The sequence below is a fragment of the Kryptolebias marmoratus genome, linkage group LG14 (assembly GCF_001649575.2).
Source record: "Kryptolebias marmoratus isolate JLee-2015 linkage group LG14, ASM164957v2, whole genome shotgun sequence".
Lineage (NCBI taxonomy): Eukaryota > Metazoa > Chordata > Actinopteri > Cyprinodontiformes > Rivulidae > Kryptolebias > Kryptolebias marmoratus.
In genome coordinates this window covers 23047268-23066331 of record NC_051443.1, presented here as the reverse complement: position 1 = coordinate 23066331, position 19064 = coordinate 23047268, and the positions used below count along the sequence as shown (strand labels likewise).

General features: G+C 38.6%; 1 protein-coding gene across 14 annotated transcripts in view; it reads right to left on the bottom strand.

The window, feature by feature from the left end:
* Nucleotides 1-19064, bottom strand: part of vav2 (vav 2 guanine nucleotide exchange factor) — a 187840-nt gene that overhangs the window by 4888 nt on the left and 163888 nt on the right. For 7 of the 14 annotated variants that reach the window (XM_017425527.3, XM_017425529.3, XM_017425518.3 and 4 more), the window contains 18 exons: nucleotides 17521-17620; nucleotides 16027-16122; nucleotides 11257-11325; nucleotides 11021-11107; nucleotides 10405-10493; nucleotides 10188-10320; nucleotides 9787-9801; nucleotides 9375-9484; nucleotides 9064-9165; nucleotides 7224-7312; nucleotides 6670-6683; nucleotides 6531-6549; nucleotides 6024-6151; nucleotides 4283-4354; nucleotides 3695-3756; nucleotides 3349-3465; nucleotides 2708-2795; nucleotides 2486-2609 (listed from right to left, as the gene is read on the bottom strand). In XM_017425527.3, coding sequence (XP_017281016.1) covers nucleotides 2486-2609; nucleotides 2708-2795; nucleotides 3349-3465; nucleotides 3695-3756; nucleotides 4283-4354; nucleotides 6024-6151; nucleotides 6531-6549; nucleotides 6670-6683; nucleotides 7224-7312; nucleotides 9064-9165; nucleotides 9375-9484; nucleotides 9787-9801; nucleotides 10188-10320; nucleotides 10405-10493; nucleotides 11021-11107; nucleotides 11257-11325; nucleotides 16027-16122; nucleotides 17521-17620 — 1514 coding nt within the window. The remainder of the gene's footprint in view (nucleotides 1-2485; nucleotides 2610-2707; nucleotides 2796-3348; nucleotides 3466-3694; nucleotides 3757-4282; nucleotides 4355-6023; nucleotides 6152-6530; nucleotides 6550-6669; nucleotides 6684-7223; nucleotides 7313-9063; nucleotides 9166-9374; nucleotides 9485-9786; nucleotides 9802-10187; nucleotides 10321-10404; nucleotides 10494-11020; nucleotides 11108-11256; nucleotides 11326-16026; nucleotides 16123-17520; nucleotides 17621-19064) is intronic. The other 7 variants (XM_017425530.3, XM_017425533.3, XM_017425524.3 and 4 more) reach the window with 3 other exon arrangements.

Genomic DNA, 19064 nt, shown 5'->3' with positions numbered 1-19064 from the left:
CCCCCCCCCCCTCCTCCAGCACTCTGTTTCATTTAACTGCTGTTCTGCTATTCTGTTCGGCTCCCCTCTGGCCTCCCTCAATTCCTCCACATATGAGTCTAGAAGACCAGGGAAGACAAACAAAGTGGGAGGTTGTCTGATATTTTACCTTAACCTACTACTATTCACAGCCAAGTCGGTGAGGGATGGTATTTTTAGGCTGCAGGAGCAAACGTTGTATATTGGACTGTTCTTGAGTTGAATTAATAAGGTTGTACAGGGACAGTGTGGTGTCTGATTCAGCACCAAAACATCCAAATCGTTATTTCGGCATCATTTGTCCAGATTTAGTTCATAAGGCAGCAGATCAACCGAGGAGGCCGATTTAGGCTTCTCCACTGCTGGATTTATCTTCCAGTTTTTGTGTGAGATTTGAAGGTCAGACTGAATATCTGGTGTGAATTCCGCAGCATGAAACGGGTCTGAATCATCCCTGGGAGTCACGAGCAGGTTAACAAATCTCTTCTTTCATCAAAGGCCTTTCAAATCAAAGACAGATTTTCTCAGAAAAAAAAAAAAAAAACCTTCACCTTTTCTTATAGCCCTGGTCCACATGGGAATATTTTCTCCCCCCCCTCCGCCAAAAAACAGTCTTTATATGTAGTTTCCAAAAATATCCTTGGAAACACTGCACCGTTTCTAGAAATCTTTTCGCCACACAGAGATGCAGAAAACGTCTCAAAATGCTGTGCACATAAGAAAGAAAAAAAAGACGAGGAGGGCGAACACGAGCAGGAACTAAATTCCTTTCGTGGACCGACAAAGTGGAGCTCCGACTTTATGTCATATTAAATTACAGGAACACTTAAGTGCAGCACAGTGAGTCCTGATTGGTGGTTAAATCAGTCCCAATAAGTGGACATAATGGACACTTTCAGGCTCAGGATCCAGTGAGGCTGGAGGGAAGCCTTTTCAAACAAATCAGGGCAAATTATTTATACCCAAGTGTTAATATTTTAAAACTATTCCTGTTTTCCAACTTTTTTATAGGTATGCTTGATGTGTATTGGTTTTTTTGAATTTTATTGGTTTGTCTTATTGACAGTCCAATAAAATTCTATATAAAAAAAGGCTGTCCACGTGAAAACACAAAGGTGGCGTTTAAAGATTTTATCACTCTACTGCTCAGGGTTTCCTAATACGCTACCTCTGCTGAAACAATAAAAAATAAATAAAAAATAAAAACATATTCACATAAAGTGCTCCTGAGCGGCCGGTGGCCCAAATCTCCTGAAGTAAACTCTGCAAAGAAATCCTGTTTTATATTCTTTCACTCCATGAGGCTCCTGTTTAATTACAATCCAATAATTAGAATCAAAAGTTCTTATAAAAATATATTTTTTTGTTGTATTATTATGCACTCATGTGTAGAAATGATTGTTTTTTCCGTCGGTCCAGCAAGCTTTGAACCAAACTGTGGAAGCGAAGCAGATAAAAAAAAGCAGGAAATAAGGGAAGGAAGAAGGAAATCAGACTCAGAGCCAAAGGTCACCAACATCATTTGCTTAGGGGCTAAAATTTGACTGAGCAGGCTCTGCTTTGATGCAAGAAATACACTAATTAATAATAATAATAATAATAATATTAATAATAATAGTGCTTTAAGCTTTTAAGCCTGATATCAGAGGTTAGTGTCTGAAGGTTTAGGGGTTTGTACTGAGTGGGTTAAGCTGTTTCATTTTATAAACTTTTTTCAGAGCTTTCATTTTTACTTTCTCTTAGTTTTATTTATTTATATCCACTTTTATGATGCTACATAAAAGTGGCATTTACCATGCTCTTGTATTTTTAGGCAGCTAAAATATGTTCCACTTGTTTTTATTTTTAAATGAAAGCTTTGTTTGTGATTCTGCCTGAGCTTCTGTGAAGTTCGAAAAAACTGAAATCGTATGACAAATCAAATGTTGAAAGAAGAGAATTTACAACAAACGAATATTAAGTTTTTGACAGAGCTATGAGTTTGTGTTTTTACATAATTATTGCACAAATTAAAGCAACTCAAGAATAACTATATGATAAATTAATAATATACGTTTTCTCTTTACCTAATCACCATTAAAAGGAAAATCTGTGAAACAAACAGTGTTAAGATTGGAAGAGGGTCGAGGTTCTGCATCAAACTGTTCTGTTCATCATAACTGAGCTGTCTGATCACGTCTCAGGAGTTCAACTATACCCCCCCCCCCCCCNTATTTTTATTGTCTCTGATGTTTTTGGCTTGAACTGCATGCAAAATATTTTAAATATTATGAAACTTTCCCCTCTTTCTCCCATTGTTTTCATCTTTCAGTAGTTTCCCAACTCCTTCTTGCTCCTGAAAGTCAAGTTCTTACTCTTACTTCTTAGTAGCCAAAGTAGAATTTCTCCCATCGTTATATCCTAACCATACCAGCTGGTATTTTCAGCGGGACGCCTGAAGAAGAGGAAAATCATCTGAGACGTTTACCTGGTGAGCGCGTGCTAGTCCGGCTTAGCAAGCGTTCTCTGGTCTTGTAGGGATACCGTAGCGTGGTATCTAACGACTTGAAGCTCTCTTTCAGCGAATGGGACTGATAGTACTCCACCAGCTCCTGATGCACAAGATTCCACACAAAAACATAAAGTGTCAGCTCGGGAACGGCCGTTTAAAGTCGGCGTTTTTGCAGTTCAGTACGTTTTTACGTCTCACCAGAAGACTCTCAAACTTCTTCGCTTCAGTGATGTGAATCCAGTTGTCCTTTTCCGTGACTTTGATGTGTTTTACTTCATCATTAAATCTGGAAAAAAACAAACCCAGAATAGAAAAAGGTAATTTCTAAAAACCAACGTTTTCGCAGGTTACTGACATATAATGTTGAGCTTTAATTCCTGTTTGCTTTAAGGGGTAATGTGTCCCAGCTGTGCAAAAAATATATTTTTGTATATATTATAAACTAGACTAAAATAAAGTCCTTTTTGTTTTTTAAAGTTAAAGCTGACTGTCAGATTTGTTTACTTTGCAGAAGAGGCTGGTCCCTATAGAGCTTCTGCACCTGTGTGGAAGCTTTGAATGCAAATGTGCAAACACACTCCTTCTCCCAATTCATCACAAAACGACAGCTCCAGTAAGAGCCTGAACATTATTTATCTTTGGGATTCACTCTCTGAGGAGAGGCACAAAAAAAAAGACAAAATAAATAAAAAAAGTCAATTACTAAATGGTAATTAAAAGATGCTCTGCTAAAGCTGAACGAGACTTCCCGTGTTGGTTTTTTATTATTTCCCCGTGAGATATGTCATGAAAAGCAGCTTTCCATGACATTTTCCCATCCCGTCTTGTGAAAGACTCACTTGATACTGATGGCGAACCTCTCCGCCTCGGCTGTCCTCTCCCTGATAAGGTACGTCCCGCTGCAGTGGGATTTTAAAAGGTTGTCCGCCTGCTGGCGCTCCATGTTTCCTGCAAACCTACAGAGAAACTGGCAAATTAAAGCTCTGACCTCCAAGAACTGAACAACGCAGTTAAGAGCTTTGTAAATACGCAACATAAAACAACCATGTTGTCATTAATCTTTTCCTCGAGGCTCGGCCTGCTTTAAATTGAAACCAGAGCATTAAGTTAGATGAACACTGAGCTAATTATAGGATGGTAACCTTGGGTTAATGGCAGCTCTGCGAACAGACGCTGAAGTCTTACCAAGGATATCCAAAGTAGTCTGCTTCCCTTGAGGACTGCCGGCTGGTCAATGACTGGAAGGGCTGCCGCAGATAAAAGACACCACGCATCATTACTTTAAAACTTTTCATTTGGAGATGATTTGTTTACCTCACAGGCAGTAAAACAAAATGACTGCATCAAAAAATTAAAATTTTGGCCATCCGTTTTGGTCTAACCTTGTAAATATTCTCATGCAATATTGGGGAATCTGTGTTTAGGGTCACTCTCAGCTACTACCACACTGAGTTTTAGCTCAATGTCTGTAAAACTGACTGAGTTATAGCCGTATCCGGGCTAGATAAGGCCAGTTAGCTGTTGTGGCCAGCTTGACTTGAGGTGATTCCAAAAGTTAATCAGCTGTAGATGATCATCCAGGGCTTATGTTCTGAGAGTTTCATTTAAATCTGCCCACTGGTTCATGAGGTATTTTGCTAACACTACACACAAATGAACACTCACAGACACACACGGGCAAACCCACTGTAACCTTCACAGGCAAGCAACAAAAACGCTGAGAGGTAACACATATTTTCATAAATATGCCCCTGCTGTGTATGAAGAACCTACCTTTGGATCCAAGCAAGGTTTTACACACGAGCTGGGAAAGAAGCCACTCTTTTGAGTCTGCATCAGCTTCCCCTGCAACCAGACGGCCGGAGAAGTTCATCAGTGCTAAAACTGTGGCAAATAAAATGCTTATATATATATGAGGTGATAAACAATAAGTTAAATACATTTCTGCTAATATGATGAGCTATTTTAAAACACTAATCCTTAAAAGAAAATGCTGAAATTCTTGGATATGTGGTACAAATGTGGTACTTTGGTGCCCTCTAGTGGTGAAAAGCAGCAGTTTTTGCATAAAAAAACAACATGACAGCTAAACAATAGCAAATAAAAAGATGTCACATTCACTTGAATCCATATTACATTTACTTAATCAGACTGCATACTAATAAATGATGCTTTCCCTAAAAAAGGGGAGCACATCTGTCAATATGACTCATCAGCCCTGGCTTCACTGTCTGCAGCCTGAAGTGATCGATTCTAAGCGCAGCGTGCCCTTTGACATCACACAGAGAGATTAAACCGCCGCTCCGTCGAGGAATAACCGAGTGGAATAGCTAAGATAAATTCATGGCATTAAAAAAGTTGCCTTGAGTCACTCTGAGAGGAGCTCGCCACGATATTACTATTTAATGTCAAAGATTCAGCCAGGAGACCCCACTGCCGGTAGTGTCACATGCACACTAATCATTTATAGCAGTGCACCCCCCTCCTGCACAGGTCTGCAGGTAATATTTAACTAGAAGACAATCCCATCAGTAATGAAGTTTGCAGCTTGCTCTAAGAGATTAAGAGCAAAGACATCCCTGGCATTTTAAAAATCAGACTTTGATACATTTGAATAAAACTAAAAAGGAACTTGTTCACTTTATGTGACTACAGCTTTTACTTCCTGTTTAGATTGAGCTCACTCTCGTGTCTGAACCTGATATTTAAAGCAAGAGTTAGCTTTAGAAATATGAAGGATTAAAAGGCTTTGCATTCCTTGAAGAAATGCATATTGTCTGTGACATTTCATGTCATAGTATTAAACTAAAATGCAATCTCATGCAATATAATCTTTGTTCGTGTTAGGACTAGGTGTTACTTGTGAATTACTCTCAGCCACTACATGCCAAATTTTGGCTGAATATCTGAAAAAACGGACTGCCTTACAGCTATTTTGTAATTTATTTTTTTTAAATTTAGTTGGCTGTGACAGCCACCTTGAATTGGGTTGAGTCCAAAAGTTAATCAGTTGTAGATGAACATCCAACAATTGCTTTTTTTTTGCAAGTTTCATTAAAATCTGTTCAGTGATTCATGAGATATTTTGCTGACGGTACAACAGCAGGTGATAAATAAAAGGGGGAAACAATGAGCCTGTTTCAGTCCAATTTACCTTCCAGCAAGTTTACAACTCAGTTATATCCTGTTACTTTAATCTGAAGAAATAAAAACAACAAGTATGGGCTTTATTTCAGGCTGGTTCTTGTGCATGTTAATGACTTCCTGTGGTGGTTGCTTGGCATCCTCGTGAAAATAACCAGACCTCAGGATACAACAAATGTGTTAATGAGCTTTGGAGGTGTTACTGGTTGGATTTTGGTATCTATGAACAGAGTCTGTTTACAGTCTAGAAGCTGCATCTCGGTTTCCTTCCTACGCTCCTCATATCTAAATTAGCTCTCTAACCTCAGACACATTTCAGATTCACTCAGAGTGTTTCTCTGGTTCAGACTGAAGGGACTGAGTACAGTACCTCCCACCATGGCGTGTCTGGATCTCCCTTTAGCAGCTCGATAACTTCTCCCGTTTGGAAACAGAGAGGTGTCTTTCCTGGAGGTATTTGTGTGCCGTGGTAGTTCCTCACTGCCACCATCTTTGGTCCTGGAAACACAGTTTGCAGAGGCGAGAAGAAGCAACAGTTTGGTAGGTAAAAAAGGGGCGAGTTTGAATTTATCTGGAAAATCAGGACCATTTTTTGCAGGTTATCTTGTTCTCTCTCCACTTTTTATCATCAAATGTCTGAAATAAAAAATAAACCTTACCCACGTTAGCACTGACTGCTGCTTATTTTCTGTACACTAAATATTTTTCTTACTTTAAGATGTTTTATCCACTAAGCACTCACTCTACACTGCTCTGATCTATCCACTAGAAGGCAGTAGAGAGCTGTAATTCTCCACAGCAGCTGTAGTAAAAAAAAAACAACAACCTGACAGCTGACAGAAAATCTGGCATCATCTCAAAGTTTGAGTGTTCTTACCAGGGGACAATCCAGGCTCCTGTAAAAGAGAAACAAAACGTGCGGTCAGATTGCTTTTTAATGCTTGAGCATATGTTTCATTCATAAAAAAAGATGATAGTAATGACATCATAAATGTTGATGACAGAGATCTACTCACCATGTCAAGAGGATCTGAAACAAGACAAAGGATACAGATATTTGATATCAAAATCTCAGAGAAAGTGTTTAACGTAAAGAGTATTTTTGAGTGGATTACTAAATGCATCACTACTTTGCTTTTTAAATGTTTGGTTACATTATTTCCTCTAATTCAGTCACATATTTGTTCTTTTAGCTCGACCAAATCAAGAAGAATTATATTAAAATTCAGTATCTGATGATTTCTAACATTAAAGAGTCAAAGTTTAGACTCAAATTCAAACACTATTTGAATTTGTCCAGAAATGATTTGATTTTTCTTTCAATATTTACAATGTGTGAGTGGGTGGGTGGGGTGGGGGGGCTTACACTTAACAAATGAGTTTAAATCAATTTTTCCTGCAGTTCGACGCGTCCTGCAATCAGTCCAGTGCTCCATGAAAGCAAGCTAATTTGTGCAATTTTCACCAATGTTATTGTATGTCAGGTTGTCTAAATTCCTCCTAGCTGCACACCTAGAACCCTTAAAAAGTTTATTTGCACAACACGTTGTTCTACAAAGAAAACACCTACTGATTTTACAGATGGTGATCACTTCCAGACACTCTTTGTGAGCTCCTGTTCCACAGCGAGAGCAGTAGTAGCCCTGATAGAAAATGCCCCTAGAGAACACACACACACACACACACACACACACACACATATACAGCAGTAATGCAAACAGGAAGTGTCTCAGACACACATTAACCTCCAGTAAGAGCAAAACACAAGGGTTGTTCCATTTTCTAAATGTGGCTGCAAACCCTTCATCATTTCCTGCTGTTTTATTCTTTCAAATCTTGAAATAAATTTGCTTCATTTAAGCCCATGTGGTCCAGGAGTTGGGTTTGTTGTGGCCGGTGGAACAGTGCAGGCAGAGCACGCTGCCACGTGGAATAGTAGGTCCCATAAATCACGACGAGTTCCACTGAGGATGCAGCGCTAATTAGCATCTAGATCGCCGGCCCCTGGCTCCACCGGCTCTGTGAATTTAGGTCAGCAGAGCTGTGGAACGTGCGGGTCAGTACACTGAGTGGAGCTGAGCCGGCTTACTGTAATAGAGGTGAGAGTGGTGATCCGTGGCGGCGGCGGGTTATCCCCGCTGCAGTCGAGCAACAGCCCGACGCGAGGGGGAAGCGAGCTTACAGCTTACAGCCGGAAAACGGGAACGTTTAAAAATATCCATCAGTGACACCGAAGGCTGATTTGACAAAACTGTTGGGACTATTTTAGCCAAAATAAACAACCTGCTTAATTACAGGCTGCTGTTCACCAAATGGCTGCATCATTCTTCAGAGTTTCTCACTTTCAGGCTTTTGATGTTTGTTTTTTTTACTTGACATCATTGAAACAAAAACATTAAAACAAGATTTTATGAGTGACTGCACTACACAAAGGTGGACACAACAAAGGTGTTCTGTGGAAAGGGCAGGATGATTAATATCTGATGCTGATGGCGCTTTGAACGACTCTGGTGTGAAGAAATACTTAATAATTCTGAGTAGATTGATGAGCTGCTGGTTAGCCGGAGAGGAGCCAGGACCTGAATGGATTGCTGCCATGGCAGTTTGTGCAGATGTTGTTTAATAAACCTTCACACCACTGTCACTTTCACATCACATGGTTATTTCAGCAGAAGTGTTATGACTTTCCAGCCAGAAATGACTCAGGCTGCATTAGAAGCACTACAGCTAGCTGCTGCTGCTATTTGCACTCAACATAAAATCATAAAATGTAAGTAACTGTGGAATGCAAATCTGGCTCCAAACGGAGGTCTGTCAAAGACAGCGAAGAAATTAATTGTTCATAACCTTTCCACAGAAAGGAGCAAATTTGTTGCAACAGAGTTTAGTTTGTTATTCAAAAGAAGTCATCATTAAAAAGCTGGATGCACAATGTAATAGTTAAAATACTATAACAATTCCGTCTGGATTATGAAAATTGCTAACTAGGAATTCTGCCTAAAAATCAGTTAGTTTTCTTCTAAATAAAGAGAATAAAGAGGAAATCTCACATCCAGCAGCAGGATAGATTTTTTCAGCACAAAGACAGAAATCTACCAACATGGCTTTGAACAAAGGCAGTAATTTTAATTTACCAGCCTGTCTGGAGCTCACAAATAAAACACAATATCTGTGCAGCTGTAAGGCTGCATATTTTGTCACCACTGGATGGTGCATGGCTCCATGTTTTCCCCTGATTCCAGGCCTGCTGCTCAGCTAAGCTGGAAGTGGCAACGCGATTGTGGGAACAGTTTCCTTTCAGTCTCTGTGTCACATCAAGTTTGTCTGCACATGTATTGAACAGTCAAACATACCAGCTTCTCCAGGGGTCTATTAAACACACATGCACAGGATGTTTTTCAGACCTTTACCTTAAGAGCATCTTGCAGGCTCGACAGTTTGTGTTCTTATCAAACGTGTGCATTTGGAAGTTGTGCTGATTGGCCGTTGCTCTCTCCGGTTTGATGTTGGACCTGAATAAAAAAAGAGGACTTTCTCACTTATACAAAATTTAAGCAGGAAGTTAAAAATGATGAGAAATCTGAGAATTTAAAATGTTTTTCAATTAAATATCCAGAAAAGAACTGTGATCCAATTTCAATTGTATCACTGGCCCCAAAAAAAGACTGTACAATATAGATGATATATTATACTATATATTCCTATACATAATCTTACTTACATGGCCATGTCAAACTGCTCCATCCACTTCCTCTTTGTTTCCTCAGTTTTACAAAAGAACTGGAAGCCCTGCTTTCCTTGCAGGTGGATCAGGTAGAAACCATAGGACCACTAAAGGAGTGCAGAAGAGACGGCAGAGGGATACGTGTATGGCAGTGACAGACAAAGATATGTTAAAAGAAGCTTGTGATAACAGCGCTTTAATGGGTTTTGGTGCTTTGAATGTAATCACATATAGTTCAGAGCTCAAAACTAAATCCGCATGCTTTAGCAATGCATCTGAGCGAAATCTGCAGAGCCAGAGAGCTGAAAGCTGCGTGTGCAATCACAGCATGACACCCAGAGAACGCCGCCTCCAAGGAAAAAGCCTCAATGTGAAGATGAGTTAAATAAAGGGGGTCACTTGGGCTTACCATTTTTCCACTCGACTGGTAAGCATGCAAGAAAGAAAAAGACATCAGAGAAAGACCCCGTTACACATGCAAACATAGACAAATACATGCACATTCAAAACGAAACAGCCAGGTTAGACTGGTGGCACGTTTTCACGAATCCCAAACAACCTTCATTCCATTTACACAGTCTCTCAAGCACGGATGAGCACAATGCACATTTGGCACTTCAATGCATACGTTCCAAATCTGGAATTACCATCAACAAGCTCCTTCAGCTCAAGGGCAACATTTCTAATGATTATATAGGCTCTTTCATCGCGTACAATAGCAGAGCTACCTTCACAGAGTCTTCGCAGAGGAAGAAACGTTTTTCTGCTCAGTCTCATTTCGTGCCAAACACGAGCAAGATACTTTCTTACCTTTTTCATGTCTCTGTTGTTCATGGGGTCGTCTGACATTTTATACGACTGCAGTTCAATAATCTCTTTCAGCTCGTAGCTATAGCCTTTCCTCTTGCACACAATGACCACTTTATCAAACAGGAAAATATACCTGAGAATACAAAACACACACATTCAGATCTGCGGAAGTGCTGCACATCATTTAGGTTTATATTCCTACTAAAGTTGGACTCACCGGTCTTGTTTTGTTCTGTTGACGATGGACGACACCTTCAGCTCTCCGTCAATCTTTGGCCGGCCGTACTCCTCCAGCTTCACCTGCTGCTTCGGTCATAAAGGCACACTGGGTGTCAATCTGCTGCATTCGGCAACTTCATCACTCAGAAACTGAGCATTAAGCAACTTCTTCCTTCGGCTGCCCACATCTCACCCTATTTACGGCACTTAACCTCTCCAGGCTGTCTTCCACCTGCTCCCTACTCTCACTGTCAATGGGTACTTCTGCCTGACCTCATCTGTCAACCTGTTGTCCAGCATCACTGCAAACAAGAAGGTTCTAAAAGCTGATCCCAGGTGAGTATTCAAACTACAGCTGGTTCTTTATGTCTAGCAACAGCTTCCTTGTTCCCAAACAATCAGACTTTAAACATGTGGGGAAAAAATAAAATCTCATGACCCCATAAAGCCAGATGTGAAGTAACAGCAAACAAAAGCATATTCATCTACAAGCACATCTACTAAACTATAATCAGAAGTTGAACAAGCAATTACATTTTCAAGGTCTTTAGACATTAATTTGTTTTGTTTTTTTCATCAATTAAAAAAGTGACAGAGAAGCTCATATTACATACAAGATTTTCTATTGAACTTTGGAATTCACTGATTTTTTTCAGCGTCTCGTTGTCCCTCTTGACCTCGTTGATGTACATGGCCAGGTCCTGAAAGAGTGACATACACACATCCTTTGTGAGTTTCTATCTATACAACGACAACACACCATTCATGCCACAATGATCAAATGTATTTAAAATCATGTCCTTGAACAACTGAAGGAGTCTGAAGAAGAAATAATGGCTGCTCAACAAACCTGCATAGCCTCCAGAGCCTCCTTGAGTTGTTGCCTCTCAGGTCGGTCTGTTGAGTGACTTAAAAGTTCCTGTGAAGGGACAGTACGATCATTATCTCATCTGAAAAACAAATAACCCCCACAAAAAAATGTCTTTGAAACCCAACATATTGAAGTGCAGGATGCAAACAGTGGTGGTGGTTCGCTGAGAAAGTGAGATGGCTGCTCTTTACTGCGATTACAGATGTGACATTGATGTGGCCGAGAACAAGTTGCTGCTGAACAACCATCGCAGCACATCCACTGGTACAAAAGACACACTGGAGCTGGAGCGAGACGTGACTGGCTTCCTTAACTGGCTGATTTATTACAGATACAAGGTTCTCCCTACTTACTGTCCTCTTTATTTCAGCCAATCAGTTGCAAACAAGTTGCATCACTTACTGGAGTGCTTTTTGAAATGCTGGCCTTCAGCTCATGAGTGAAAAGAAGTTCTGCTATTTTGTCAACTTGAAGATTGCAATCCGCTTTATCTGGAGTCACATAATATATTTATAAATAAGCTATTTATCATTTCAGAGCACAAGAGGTAGTCATTGATATTTAAATGATTAAACGCAAACTATTCTGGATCCTTATGGATCATTTTAACTTGAAAAGAGAGTTAAGAACACCAAAAATGCTTCTGGACACAGCTGAAAAGAATGGCAACAAATCTGAGCAATAAAACTTGTTAAACTGTGTGAAAAATAAATAGCTGTTACTATCTGGATTGGGAAAAGATGGGCAGTATAGGAAGTATCCATCTAAATCAGTGGTCTCCAATCCTATCCTGCATATTTTACTTGTTTCTCTGCTCCAACACACCTGATTTAAATCAATGGGTGATTAACAGGCTTCTGCAGAACAAGAAGAGGTGATTTAACCACTGAATCAGGTGTGTTGGAGCAGAGAAACAAGGAAAACATGCAGGATAGTGGCCCTCGAGGACCAGGATTGGAGACCACTGATCTAAATCAACCAAAAGTATCCATCTAAATGGAAAAAACTGAATAAACTAAATTGTCATGTTGTTGCACTTTCAAACAATAATGTCAGCAGTAGCTCTTGCAAAGAGGACAACCTCCAGTTGTTGTTCTTGTTGACTTGTTGTCAGTCTTTACAAGTCAACAATGCAGTGAAAAAAATTATGCATTTTATTTGTACTTGTAAGTTGAAATTTCTGAGTTTAAAGTTGAAAATAATCCACTGAAACGCCCCCCCAAAGTCAGAACTCTGAAAGTCTGAGGCTGTGTTTCAACCGTCCACAACCATTTTTTAACTGTTACACTTTATAGTCTTAGAAGTTGAACTACAGTAAAAGCAGTTTACAGAAACTGTTCAAACATTGGTTAAAATAGACCATAATGCATTGCACCCTGAGCTGCCACACTTTCGATGAGCTTGTCCACAAAAAATTGTGATATCTGCAGTTGTAAACCTTTTATTTTATATATTTATTTATTTTATGTTTCAGTAAATCTTTTGCACATTTAGGGCTGCCCAACCTCTATTTATTATAACTGGCTTGTATTGTATGATAGTTAGCCTGGTCACTGAGCACAACAATAAGCAAATCCTACATTTTCTTCTGACAAGCAACTACAATATGATTAAGCTTGGTTTGTGGTTATTTGCACATCTGAATTTGCTGGTATAATAGAATACAGCATAAATCAATGATCTGTAACAAGCTACAGTATAGCAAAGCCCATACATGGTCATATGTCAAACAAAACTAAGTTTTAATATTTTTTACTAATAGTAGTTTTATGTCAGCCCACATTTAGAAAACCATTTTTCTGTGTTCCTTGGTGGGATATGAAGAATTAGCTCAAAAATTAATTTAATGCACAGGCCAGTATATAACACCAACCATGTCCAGCCAAGTTTTTCTCAGGCTTTGATTTCAGACGTGGCACAAGACAAAAAAAGAACCAGTCCACTTTCATACTGACACATCATCAATAGTACTGTTCATCGGACTCCCATGTGCAGCAGCCTACATATTTAGACTACACAGGACAGTTGGCTGAGCTTCATATGAGCGCTTCAGATGCTTAAAAAATATCTGTATCCAAATCTAAAAATAATCAGTCACCAGCGACAGCAGAATATATAATTTCAACTAGTTTTTTGGGGCAGAATTAGTTCAATATTTTACAATTCGCTGTGCAAAATATACAAACCTGACAAAAAAAACTCAAACCGTGTGTTCCTTATTAATAGATAACACATTTATTGCTCAGACTGGTTGCAGGTTAGTGCCAGTCACAGGTCAAAATCAAAAGACACAAAGCATCTGAGCTTCAAAGGGGGTAAATCACTTAAAATAATAAAAAAGAGCATATTTGTTTAATTTAAGAGCTCAAATATTGTTTTGCTCTAACTCAAAAGTCTGCTGTCGCACTCAAAAAAGTCCCTGCTTATGTGCAAAATTAGCTTTTTTTCCCCTCAAAACTGTCTGCTCTCTGAGTCACTGTTGGATATGTAAATGTCTGCCAAAATCTGTAAAGAGAAAAAGTTTGGTTTATTGAAGGAAAAACAAAAGCCAGCCAAGAGTGTGTCAAATGTGATGTGATGTCATCACCTCTTTGTGGGCCAGCTTGTCTACTTTACAGCATCTCCTATGGATGATTAGAAGTTATCAAGGAGCTTTGATTTCTTTGACCAAACAGGAAACAATATTCTAATGATATATTTGCAACATTAAGTAAAGCTGTGCCCTTAGGCATGATTAGACTTGTGTAAAGTCAAAGACACAAAAACAGTTGCTGTTAATGCGACGTGCTTCAAAGCCACTCTGCACGCCACTGCTCTTCCTGCAAAGCTGCGGAAGGCGGTGAAATGTGGTGTGTTTAATCTGATTAGTGCACGGTTGATGTGACCTCAGAGGCTTGCTGTGACTCCTACAGGGGTTCGATACGAACAAATGGAAACATTACAGTACTCTGTGTGGATCTGTCGTTCACCTGACTCAAACATTTAGTTGGACCCACGGCAGCAGAGTCATAAACTCATCAACAACTGAGAAGCAAAGTCAGTTATTCAAAGGAAATACTACAGGGGTCAGTTTGTTTTGTAAATGAACACCAGACATTTAATTTGTTCTTGCTAAATGCTAACATTAGCTTGTTGTTGAACGCTAGCTGTGACAAAGGCAGCCCCACTGGAAATTTATGAGATTAATTTCTTTGATTCGTTACATTTGAAACCCTGACTGTCTGAAGCCATGGCTTTTTATAGTTTTATGTTGGTCTATTGTAGTTTCACATTAAAGATGCACAACAATGATCCAGACCCCTTTTCAGTCATAATATGCTAAATTAATCCCAGAAAAAACAAAACAAAACAAAAAAAAACTATCAACACGATAGAACATTTTAAGGTTATGAGATGTGCCCAAACGTTTGCATGGTATTCACTTACGTTTTCCTGTGCGGAAAAAGTAAAAACACAATTTTCTGAAGTGATTTCAGGGTCTTCGATCAACCTAACGTTATTGAGAAACTATAGAATTTGAAACTAACTACAGTATAATGTTGCAAAGGTTTCTGAAAAAAAAGCTTTTAAAAAAGGCCAAAAAATACACTGAAAAAATTATTTCCTTATCATTCGTTTTTGCTAAACCCTAAAATAAATTACAATGTAGAAAACTGACAGATTTCTTTTTTTTTTTTTTCTAGAAATAGAGTTAGTACAAAACCAAATGGCACAGTTTGGTTTGATTATTCAAAAAAATGTTTCTCCCCACCAACCACCATGAAAGGTCGTGTTACTGTCTGTTTCTGTTTGTTTAGCAAACTATCTCAGGAACCAGAGGATCCATTTTAATGAAACAAATTATTTGATAAACAAATCTACAAATAATTCAGTTCATTTTTTCAAGACTGTTGTCACAGCTAATTGATCTGAGAAAACACAAAAATGTTTAAAACTCTGTCAATTTTACAGATATTGAGCTAAAACTTGGTGTGGTTGTAGCTGAGAGTCATCTCCAACACATACTCTGAGTGCTAACAGACCACATACGATCATTGTTTAATACTTTGACATCTAAGGTGGATGATGATTTGCATTTCTACAAGGAATGCTACTTTCATTCTTTATGTTTTTTGAATTTAGTTATTGTTGTCATTATTATTTTATAATAAATAATAAGTGGGGAATTTCCAGTGTATCAGGAGCAAAGTGATGGGTAAATAGAAGCTTATGTATTCATTTTCTGCTGGATTTGTTGTTTTGGCTGGGATTGTATGTGGCATTGTATATGGCAGAAACTTTTAAAAGGTTATTGTATGGAACTTGAATAACAAAAAGAAACCTCCTGGAAATGAGACATAAATACTGTCCTCATGAACCAAAGCACAATTACAAAGACAGACACTCGGGCAAGCTGTAATAAGATAAATTTAAATTAGCTACATGTTTTGCAGTAATGTATCCAGAGGTTTCTGGGACACTTTAGATACTACAACTACTACTGCTGCAGTGCTCCACAAATAGTTAAGAACTTTTTTGAGCTACACTTGAAGCCCACAGGGGGTGAAAGTTTGATATTTACAGAGAGGAAAGCCAACTTTGAAGATTTTCATCTGCGATGTCTTAAAAGAGAGAAAAAAAAGTTTTGTATAAAACAGCTTGGCTACAGAAAACCAAAGAGCTGCAGGGCATTCAAAGATCATCCCGAACTCCAGAAGCCCCGTGGGAATTAACCATGTGAAACGGCCTGCACTGTGGGTTTTCTCCTACCTTCAGTAGTAGGTGATACTTCAGCACCCGCTGCATGGGAACCACCAGAAGATCCTGCAGCTTGAACTTCCCTTCTTGCACTTTCATGGTGCACTCCTGTGGAACGACGCAAGCAGCAAAACGGCCATTACACATTGCATAACAGAGAGTCGCGTATTATCCGATAACAATAATTCATTCGTTGTTTAATAATTCATTGCTGCATTTCTGCTGCCACACATTCATGAAGCATTCCAATAAAAGCAACAAGGATTGTTTATCCTTTTAGGGCACAAAACGCTGCTCGTGCCAGAATTTGTAGCACAATTATTTTGCATGCTGACTCTGAGATTCTTCTGAATAATGAATGTATTCACATAAACTCTACATTATATTGATGAAAAAGTTGTTATTTTTGTTGCTTTTATTCTTTCACATTCCCTAACATTTGATTCATGGAGATATTTTTTTTGAATAGTTTAAATAACTGTGCGGTAACAGAGACAGCTTATCTCTCTTTACCAACAAGGTTTTCAAAAGAGATGATAAGAAGCTGATTTAGCTGGTAACAAAGCTATTTTATTTTGAGACAGTCTCGGCACCAACTACCCTGGCTGTGATCACCTTATTATGTTGTCAATAGCATCCAAAGCCCTTTCTTTGCACAACTGCTGATCCCACTATTACACAGCAATTCTGCTTTGAGTTCAGTTTCCTTTTAAAGCTCCCAGAGGATCAGAAAACAACAACAGCACAAAGGGAAAAGGAGCCATGTTGCAGCAAAAATAAATCCTGAAACTCAAAAATTAATCATAAAAATATTCTAGTAGTAAAGTTCTCCCCAATGTGGCTTTTTAGGTTTTTCAGTTTAAGAAAAAAAACATTTTTTTAGTCAATACTTTTAGGACAGAAATACAGAAACCAGTATTTGCTCAAATAAATTCATCACAATTTGTTCATGAAGAATTGAGTCCATTTAAAAATATTCAAAACTATCCATTCATACTATTATTGATTTTGTAGTGATGCACTGCAGAATCTGTGGTATTTAGAAGACAAATCTGAACAAGTTGAACAGAAAATCTTGACATTTTTATTGGTTGGTGAATGAGTGAAAATGAATTTTTTTATGTTTTAAATCACAAAGATCTTCACTCCACTGAACTGTTGCATTATACAGTTTCTTTTACTGAATAAGAGATCACTCAGATATTTCAAAGTTGGGTTTTGTGTAAAAGTTGTGAACAGTTATTGCAAATTAATACAATTCAAGACAAAACTGATGGACAGCAATCCACACTGGTCTCGGTTTCACTCAGAACGTCACTCTGGTTAGAAACTTCTCCAAACTGAGGTCGTTCAAAGAGCTTTTTTACAACATTTTGACTAAACTACAATCCAAAAGATCTAAACTATCCCTTTAATTAAGGAACCTAGCATCTTTAAAAAAATAGTTAACTGCCGGTCTGCTCTTTCAGTGGGCTATCAGCAGTTTACGTGGTGAACAGATCTTACCTCGACTTTAATCTTGACATCCTCTCGTGTTGCTATTAGCTCATCCAGTGTTTTCTGGGCGTTCTCCATGTGGCTGCAGTACTGACCATAGATCAACAACCTGAGGAAAGGGGAACAGCACAATCTCAGCTCATCATCCTTCAGGAAGTCAATGGAAAAGTGCCAAATTTAGATCTGCTCATAAGCAATGTACACAGCACTCACACTGACAGAGTACATTGTGTCTGCACATTTAAAGAAGACTGGACAGTAAAGTGGTTCACATCAATGGGATTAAATTAATGTGACCCAATAACTACATTTTTTGAAATTGCAGAAATCTAAAATCTATTTCGCCTTTTGATCATAAACACATTAAAAAGTCAATTAAAAAAACATGGACTGTGATTGAGAGATCTGAGGTCATCCTTTAAAACAAGATCATAAAGCTCAGTGTATGTTTTATATAAAACAGGGGGTTTATTAGGAACTAACAAGGCTTTTCTAAAAGTCTGAATAGTTCCAGATTCAATATTGTTTTAAAAACAGAGATAAAAGAGAGATCCCAGTCAAGGCTCTCAATTAGTTGTGAACTGCTGAGTGGTTTAGAGGCTTTAGGCGATGTGCTGCACATTAATTTTAGGATTAATACCAAAGTTTGAGAGGTCAGATAAGGAGACATTTGGCACCACAGGGGGCCAGATAAATAAATGTGTGAATGAATGTGTTATGATTAAAAACGTACACCAGGCTGATGCTAAGGTGACATTTATCAGGGCGGTGTGTTTTTGCCAACAAACTGTAATCACACGGCACTAATGAAAGACAGTTGCTAACCAGATTTCTTGTCATCGGTCTGGGAGGGGAAAATCTTTTTGCTGTATGGAAACTGTGCTCATTAGAAATTACAATGGGACACTGAAACAGATCTGTGGGTTCAGCTGGGAGGAAGTTCAAAGTCATTTTGCTTGGAGTACATAACATTCCACTCACTCACTTGCTGACTTAAAGTAGGACATTGGCACGGTTAGTACAGCACCCCACCCCGCCCCTTCAACAGAGCGGGCACGCGTCTTAATCTGAATCCTGAGTAGCGTGAGGAGAACCGGCATCTTGAAATCTAATCATGCCCCTGATAAATCTTAAATGCAGGCAAGCGCAGTTCTGCAAGTGAGGGGGGGAAAGAAAGAGGTCTGCATGCATGTACAAACTAAACCTGAAGCTGCACAATTATTATCTTAGGTGCACAAAGTAAACTTTCAGATAAGGGCTTTATATTTTGGAAAAACATTTATTAACACTTAAAGGCCTAAAAATCTTAGAAGGAATGCATTTCATTTGCCACCTTTATGCCTGAGTTTTAAACTTTGTGTTTATGTTGATAAATGACAGAGTTAAAGGTGTTTTGGTTAAGTCTTGATAATACTCTTAAGTGCAATGTCAATTTTTCTTTTTTCCTGTGATTTTATGGCTGAAAAAATATTGATTTTTATTCAAAACCAATGCTAAACTCAGCTTGCAGACAAACATATATATATATATATATATATATATATATATATATA